This window comes from Orcinus orca, chromosome 10, assembly GCF_937001465.1.
Source record: "Orcinus orca chromosome 10, mOrcOrc1.1, whole genome shotgun sequence".
In the NCBI taxonomy this organism is placed as follows: domain Eukaryota; kingdom Metazoa; phylum Chordata; class Mammalia; order Artiodactyla; family Delphinidae; genus Orcinus; species Orcinus orca.
Window position 1 is genome coordinate 45,412,029 of NC_064568.1, and position 8,570 is coordinate 45,420,598.

General features: G+C 41.5%; 1 protein-coding gene across 9 annotated transcripts in view; it reads left to right on the plus strand.

The window, feature by feature from the left end:
• The window catches only part of NKTR (natural killer cell triggering receptor), a 49,186-nt gene that overhangs the window by 36,709 nt on the left and 3,907 nt on the right, over positions 1 to 8,570 (plus strand). For 5 of the 9 annotated variants that reach the window (XM_033402032.2, XM_049715395.1, XM_033402022.2 and 2 more), the window contains 5 exons: positions 1,121 to 4,012; positions 6,396 to 6,491; positions 7,237 to 7,293; positions 7,577 to 7,609; positions 7,783 to 7,887. In XM_033402032.2, coding sequence (XP_033257923.1) covers positions 1,121 to 4,012; positions 6,396 to 6,491; positions 7,237 to 7,293; positions 7,577 to 7,609; positions 7,783 to 7,887 — 3,183 coding nt within the window. The remainder of the gene's footprint in view (positions 1 to 1,120; positions 4,013 to 6,395; positions 6,492 to 7,236; positions 7,294 to 7,576; positions 7,610 to 7,782; positions 7,888 to 8,570) is intronic. The other 4 variants (XM_033402026.2, XM_033402023.2, XM_004277871.4 and 1 more) reach the window with 4 other exon arrangements.

The window sequence follows — 8,570 nt, forward strand, 5'->3', positions numbered from 1 at the left end:
TATATAGCAGATTCTTTCCTAGCCTGTTCTCATAGTCACTAATGAATCAATGGGTAGATAGGGAAATCTGTACCCAGTGTGTGTGTTAACTTCTGACCCCAGGGACTTTTGTTTCTTCAGAAGTGTATCCATGTCCTGTCTTCATTGACACTCCACAGTGCAGTATCTATTTTAGAAATGGGGCTGGCCCCAGAATAGCTAGTGCAAAATATACCAATGGGACCCTGTGTAATTGTTCATGGTAGAATTCTGTTTTTCTCTATGGGCATCCAGCAGAATGGTTCGAAGTTAGAAGAGGGAGGAAAAGGTGTGCGTCTGCTGTGTGGAAGTGGTGTAGACACAGTGGCACTGAGAACTCTGAGTTTTGAGCCCTGATATTGCCACTGAGATATTGTAAAGTCTGCATCTATTTAATGTACTTTTCCCCTAATTTCTGTACTAAGTAGTTTAACTAAAACCGTAGGGGAAAGTTGTTGATTACCTGTATGAGGCTGAGATGAAAACAGTAGTCATGTTTTTAAGGAATTCCCTGGTGGTCCAGTGGTTAGGACTCGGGAGTTTTCCCTGCTGGTGCTCGGGTTCGATCCCTGGTCAGGGAACTAAGATCCCACAAGCCGTGCAGCCAAAAAAGAAAAAGAGGCTTCGCCTAAAGTTCAGGCAGTTATCCTGTATCTGCAGAGAATTAACAGAATTGTTTGGGAACTTGATTTGATTCTCCCTCAGAAATCATTCCTGGAGGCAGAGTGTTACTGAGTGGATGATAGCCAGGAACTCAGTAGGGCAGCAGTGCTTTTGTGATTGCTGTAGTTGCTTTGCTTTTCAAAACTATTTTCCTATCGAATTTGAAAATTCTTGGCTTGGCTCTGAAAAAAATCCTTTTGTAAGTCTGATAGTAGTGATCTGATAGTAATGATCTCTTTGAAATTACAAGGTAGGGACCAGGCCTATCAGCTGTTGGTTTATCCTTCCTATGTGTGCTTAAAGTGTTGACAGAGTCAGTACTTGGTTGTTAACTAAGCTTTTGCTGATGCATTTGTATTGACAACAAATGTGTTTTAATTTTAAAGCACAGAAAACATGCTTGTAAATAATTGCATGCGTATTATGTCCTTTTCTATAGGTTAAGTGACCCCTGTTCAAGCCGATGGGATGAAAGAAGCTTGTCCCAGAGATCCCGATCGTGGTCCTATAATGGATATTATTCAGATCTAAGCACAGCAAGACACTCTGATGGTCACCATAAAAAACGCAGAAAAGAGAAAAAGGTTAAGCATAAAAAGAAAGCTAAAAAGCAGAAACATTGCAGAAGGCACAAACAGACTAAGAAGAGAAGGATTATTATACCATCTGACATAGAATCCTTAAAATCTTCCACCCGAAGAGTGAAATCCTCATGTGATAGAGAAAGGAGATCTCGTTCTTCCTCGTTGTCATCTCATCACTCGTCCAAGAGGGACTGGTCTAAATCTGATAAGGATGACCACAGCTCTTCAACCCATTCCAGCAGAGACTCATACAGATCAAAATCTCACTCACAGTCTTATTCTAGAGGAAGCTCAAGATCAAGGACTCCGTCAAAATCCTCATCACACTCTCGAAGTAGATCAAAGTCCAGATCTAGTTCTAAGTCAGGGCACCAAAGAACAGCATCAAAATCACCAAGAGGAACAGCCTCTCAGTTAAGTGAAAATAAACCTGTTAAAACAGAACCTTTAAGAGCAACAGTGACACAAAATGAAAATGTTTTAGTACAACCAGTGGTGGCGGAAAATATTCCTGTAATACCACTGAGTGACAGCCCCCCTCCTTCAAGGTGGAAGCCTGGACAGAAGCCCTGGAAGCCCTCTTATGAACGAATCCAGGAAATGAAAGCTAAAACAACCCATTTGCTGCCCATCCAAAGCACTTATGGTTTAGCAAATATTAAAGAGACTGGTAGTTCATCATCCTACCATAAAAGAGAAAAAAATTCAGAAAGTGATCGGAGCGCTTATTCAAAATACAGTGATAGAAGTTCAGAAAGTTCACCGAGGTCAAGGAGTAGATCTTCTAGGAGTAGATCTTATTCCAGGTCATACACAAGATCTCGAAGTTTAGCTAGTTCACATTCAAGGTCTAGGTCTCCCTCATCTAGATCTCATTCACGAAATAAATACAGTGACCACTCACGGTGTAGTAGATCATTTTCATACTCTTCTGTTAGCAGTGATGATGGAAGACGAGCCAAGAGAAAATTTAGATCCAATGGGAAAAAAAATAACACCTCAAATAAAAGGCACAGCAGCAGCTCTGAAAAGACACTTCGTAATAAATATGTCAGAGGCAGAGACAAGTCTTCATGTCATAGAAAGTACAGTGAAAGCAGGTCATCTTTAGATTATTCTTCAGACAGTGAACAGTCAAGTGTTCGGGTTACACAGTCAGCCCAGGAAAAAGAGAAGCAAGTCCAAATGGACATGAATAATAAACAAGAGAAAAACAGAGGTGAAGAGAAATCTAAGCCTGAACGGGAATGCCCTCATTCAAAAAAAAGAACTTTGAAAGAAAGTCCTTCTGATCACTTTAGAAGTGGCAGTAAGCCCAAAAGGAAGAATTATGCTGGGAGTAAATGGGACTCTGAGTCAAATTCTGAACAAGATGCAACTAAAAACAGTAAAAATAATTCCCGGCCATCTTCTGATAAGGAGGAAGGTGAAGCCACTTCAGATTCTGAGTCAGAGTTGGGTGAAATTCACATCAAAGCCAAACCAGCAACTAAGTCTTCAGCAAGTACTTTACTGCCTGATGGTAATAGTGCCTGGAAATCAAGCAAACAGCGGTCATCAACCTCTGATTCTGAGGGGTTCTATTCCAATTCAGAAAACAGTAGAGGAAAACCCCACAAGCATAAGCACAGCTCCAAGGAGCATCTTAAAAGGGAACATACCAAAAAAGCAAAAGAGAAATTGAAAGGGAAAAAAGAGAAAAAACACAAGGCTCCAAAACGAAAACAAGCGTTTCACTGGCAGCCTCCACTAGAATTTGGTGAAGAGGAGGAGGAGGAGATTAACGAAAAGCAAGTTACTCAGGAAGCAAAAGAGAAAAAACAACTTTCTGAAAACAGGGAAGCCGTAAAAGAAAATATTCCCCAAACTGAGAAGCCCTGTGAAGATGGCAGTCTTTCAGGTAAACATAATCCAATAACGGTTTCATCAGATACTGATCAGCCTACTAAAGATGATAGTAAACTCAGTGTGTCTCCCGCAGCTTTAAATGCTGAGGAAAACGTGGTCAGTTCTCCCCCGAACATTCAGCATATTGCAGAGAGCATCCCAAGCGGAGTGGAGGATCTGCTTCAAACAGATGACAACATGGAGATTTGCACTCCTGATAGGAGTTCCCCAGCAAAGGCCGAGGCGGCTTCCCCTCTAGGAAATTCAAGGCTTGGCACCCCGGATATAAGCATTGTTCTAAAGCAGGATATGCCAACAGAGCATCCTGAGGCAGAGTTGGGAAAACAGGAAAGCAGCATGTCAGAAAGCAAAATGGTGGGTGAGGTGGGAAAGCAGGACAGCAGCTCCGCCAGCTTGGCCACTGCTGTAGAAAGCACTGTGAAGAGAGAGGTGGCTGAGAAAAGCCAGACCAGCCTCATGGATAATAAATGGAAACCCCTTCAAGGTGTGGGGAACCTGGCAGCACCGTCTGCTACTACATCAAGTGCTGTGGAAGTTAAGGCACTGACTACTGTGCCTGAAATGAAACCACAAGGCTTGAGAATAGAAATTAAAAGCAAAAATAAAGTTCGGCCTGGGTCTCTCTTTGATGAAGTAAGAAAGACAGCACGCTTAAACCGGAGGCCAAGAAATCAGGAGAGTTCGAGTGATGAGCAGACGCCTAGTCGGGATGGTGATAGCCAGTCCAGGAGTCCAAGCAGATCTCGAAGTAAATCTGAGACCAAGTCAAGGCACAGAACAAGGTCTGTCTCCTACAGTCACTCAAGGAGTCGATCGAGAAGTTCCACATCATCTTATCGGTGAGCATTACTCTCTTTTCCTTTTTTTCTCCCAAGGAGAGTCTGTTATTGTTTTGCTTGGAAGAACATCAGAGTTAGGGACAAGATCACTGTTTCCCAATATCTGGGAGGGAATAAGGAGAAAGCTTGTGCTGTGTGACTCACAGAGCAGACTGAAGACACAGGGAGCAGAGATTTCAGGGGAAGAGATTTGGGCTCAGGGTAAAAAAACTATTGCTGTCAATTAAAGCTCCATGGCAACTGCAGTGAGTTGCCATGATAGGTGGCAAGTTCTCCATTTTTAAAGGAGTGAGGCCGCTCTCTCTACTGTTAGTGATGCCTTAGAAGGGAATCTTGCATTTACAGAATATGTAGGATTTCGAGATCAGTAATCTAACCCTCCATTTTATACAAGTGGAGGGTGAGGGCCAGAGAGGCAAAGTTACCTGCCAAGGACTTGCATCTAGTTGATCTTTATTCAGGGGCAGGAAATGGTAAAAATGATCATCTTAAGATTGATTGGTTGATTTTTGGTTCAAGTTACGTCTAACTATTGTCATCAGCATAGACTGGCTAATGCAGAGAATGAGCATTTTTAAAACTAAAAAAATTGGTGATGGTGGTATGAAGTTAACAAGTAATTTGTATTCTTTTCTTTTCCTTGTAAATGTTTCATGGTTTTGCCTCACTGCCTCTGACTCATATCCTTTATTACGTTGTGCTTGATTTTCATCACTTGAACTTAAAATGCAGTAAGAATCTTTAACTTTTTTTCTTCCTAGTTTTCTATCAGTCATTTTCTTCCCTTACCCAGATTTCTTTAAAAATAGGAGCCGACATTTACCATCTACAATAAGCATCTCCCATTTACTCTTCAGTTGCTTGCAGTTTGTATTCTGTGCCTTCCCTCCCCCATCTCACTCAGCTGACTAAGATTTTCAGGTACTTCCGCATGGCCAGTGCCAGGGCATGTTTTCAGTCCCTTCAGTCCTTCTAGAAGCCCTCTGCTAGCTCTCCTCATTCCCTCTCAGACCATTCCATGCTTGAGTTGTTGGCGTCTCTACCTCCTCCTGCTCTGACTCCCAACAAGGCCCAGAGAGCTGGTGAATCCTGGCCTTTTGTCTCCGGGTTCATATTCTAGATGAAGGTGCCTGTTGAGCTACTCCAGCCTCCTGTCCGCTCGGTGTGTACTTACCGTTTACACTCAGACAGCTCTGAGCTGTTGGTGACGCTGGCCATTCTCATCTACCTTCCTGCCCCTGCCTTTGGAGTGGGTGGTGTCTCATTTCATACATGAAGACAGTGAGGCATGGAAACGCTAAGAAATTTGCTCTTAAGTTGGGCAGCTCACAGGTAGTAGACTGAGATAGCTAAACTTTGCCCTCCCTGTTTCGGTTACTTACGTGGGCCTGACTTCCCTTCTGGCCTGCAAACTCAGTGAAGTCAGGGGCTGTTTGCTACTCATCTTTCATTCACCTAACAGAGTCGCTCTATAATTGTTCGTTGAGTAAATGACTAGGATCTTATGAGAACAGAATGTGTCTTTGCCAATAAACTGCATCTGTCTTCCAAAACATAAGTACATACTGAATAAAACCTATGAAGATATTACCTGAGTAGCACATACACAGGGGTATGGTTCAGTTCCTGAATGGCAAGCATAAACTAGGGGAAGCAGGGTGGGGCAAAATTGCATTAAGTTTCTTGTTTGTTTTATTAAATATTAAATAGGTATAAATTTTTTTAATGATTAAGGTATAAAAAATAATTTTAAATGGTATCTAGCTTTAAAAATAGAGCTTTGATATACCTAATGTAGTCCTACCCGATGCTACCCTACTTTCTCTCTTCTCTCCTAGAGTTAAATGTTATTCTAAACTTCTATTATAATTTTGTTGTTTCTCTTTGTAGTTTTACTATAAATGTTTCTATCTATATATAATGTTGCTTTTGCTTGTTTTCAAACAAAATCCTTTTTTATATGTATAGATATTCTACGTTTGCCTTTTTCACTCAACATTATGTTCCCAAGAGTTACCTCTGTTGATACATGGCAGCTGTAGTTCATTTTCCTACTTTAGAATATTTCAGTATATATCTGTGTTAATTTTTTTTTAACCCATTCTACTGTTAATGGAGATTTGGATTGTTTCCTCTTCTGGTATTACAGGTAGGGCTCCTATGAACATACCTGTATCAGCCTTTTCTGTTTTCTCTTTATTTTATTCTGTTCAGTTTAAACCCTCATTAGCCGTCTCTGTGATACCCGCTGTGAGGAGTTCGTGAGAGACCTTTCCAGAGACCTTTCCTCTTGTTGGGTTTTCCCCCTCCTGCCCTACTTGTAATTAGTTTTAACAGCATAATGAGTTAATATGATTTATATATTTTCCACTCTTACTTGTAGATCAAGAAGCTACTCCAGAAGTCGGAGCAGAGGGTGGTACAGCAGAGGCCGCACAAGAAGCCGGAGCAGTTCCTACCGCAGTTACAAAAGCCATAGGTGAGCTTGTGAATCCTGTCCTACTGTGGGGTCTCCATCTGTCTTCTTTTGAAGGCCTGCCCTGCACAGGCAGAGTGGGGTAGCTGTTGAAAAGGGTCTTGTCATTGCTGACTATCAGACAGGCCTACTTACTCACCTAGTTCTTTCTTTCAAAGAGCTATTGGATTCTTACTGGCTGATCTCAAGATGGGATCTTATCAGAGTGAGGAAAGAGAAGCAGTAGAAATATTTAAAAGAGGCCCTGACTACCACCTGAACCCCCAGTACATCCTCGTTAACCTAAGTTTCCATCTGCAGTCATCTCTTGACTCGGGTTAGATATTGGGAGAGGAGGACTATTACAAGAGGACAAAGGAAGAAGTGTGTGTGTGGTGGGTGACCCCAAGTTTCTGGTTTTCCCAGCTTCTTCCAGCCCCTTTTTGCCTCTCAGGTATTTACCACTGCTGCAGCTTCATTTTACTTTCAAGTGTTCACCTGTGTCTTCCCCCTTCCCCACCCAGTTCCTCCCCAGCGACTTTCTTGATGTGCACCTCATAGAAGAATTGTGTAAAACTTCTAACGTTTCTTGCGAAATCCAACATGCTTTTTAAAAAAATTCCAATATACTTTTGATATGAAAATGAAATAAATATAGCTGCTGGATTTCATTGTGTGTTTTCTCCTTGATGGGCAAATAAATGTCTAGATTTTTGATGTAGCCTGTCCTGATCCACAAGTTGATAGCCCCTCATGTGATTCCTATTAGGACGTCCAGCAGGAGCAGATCCAGGAGCAGCTCGTACGATCCCCACAGTCGGTCCAGGTATGGACAGGGGTTGGGAAACCACCTGTGGGGGCAGAATTAAAAGGGCCTTGTTTTATAAAGCCCTTAATTCCCTTTTAAAAGGTGTTGTATGTTATTGAAAAACATATGTTTGTCTTTTTGAACAGTTTTTAATCTGTTGGCCCATTGTGCTCTAATGTCAAAAGTGATAATTGATGTCGAATTGTAATGGCAGGGATTTATTGACTATAATTGTCTAATAAGATCCATGAGATTCAATTGAACTAACTCAGTGTTAATTTTGTGATATTTTTCAATGCAGAAAAGAAACTATAACATTTTTCTGTTTAATACGGTAAGTCTGATTTGGGGCAGTTGTTAAATGTTTCCAGTACTTGTTCTGCAGATGTGTCTTCATACTGTCATATAGTGCCCATGTTCTAAGAGGACACTTAAGAAGCTAAAAAGAAATGGGAATATATGAGTATTTGAATGGGAAGATTTAGTGTTTGTTATTGCTGTTTAAAGCAGGTCCTACACCTACGATAGCTACTATAGCAGGAGTCGGAGTCGAAGTAGAAGCCAGAGGAGCGACAGTTATCACCGAGGCAGAAGCTACAATAGGCGGTCCAGGTGGGTCTGTTCTTTCAAGCACTGTAAGTTACTGTGGGCACTTAGGGTGTGGGGTGAGAGACTGCTGTAGAAGAGAAAGCACCATCTTCTGAGGACAGAAATACTTCTTTCTCTGCCTGAACTTCATCAACCCAAAGGCAGTTACTGAAAGTGGCCTTTGTATTAAGAGTTGCTGGGTAGTATTTACTGGTGGTTGTTAATGTTTGAATCTAAAATGGATTTTTAAATATTCACATATCCTTGGACAAACATTTCTTTTGGAAGGAATAAGGAGAGAAGGCAACTCAAACCATGGCCCATTCTTTAAATAGGGTTGCTTGCTAGAACTAACAGCCGATTTGTCAGTGTTTTGAATTTTAAAAAGGTAATATTTTAAAAACTGTAACATAATAAAATATAATACTTAGGATTGCAGTTTGTACGGTTAAAAATGTTTATATATTATATGTATTTATAGGTATGTTTTATGTAACATATGGCTCATACTGTGGGTTGCTTTTTGTAATGTCCCTTTCCTGGTGGCTTCTGGTCTTACCCTTCCCCCATACCTTACAACTACAGTCAGTCGTGCTTGTAGGGTATCAGTGTGATCTGGACACTCCCTTGTTTGAAACTCTTCAAGGATGCCCCACTGCCTTCAGGGGCAGGTCCATGCTCCTCAGCATTGCATGGAGGCCTCTCCG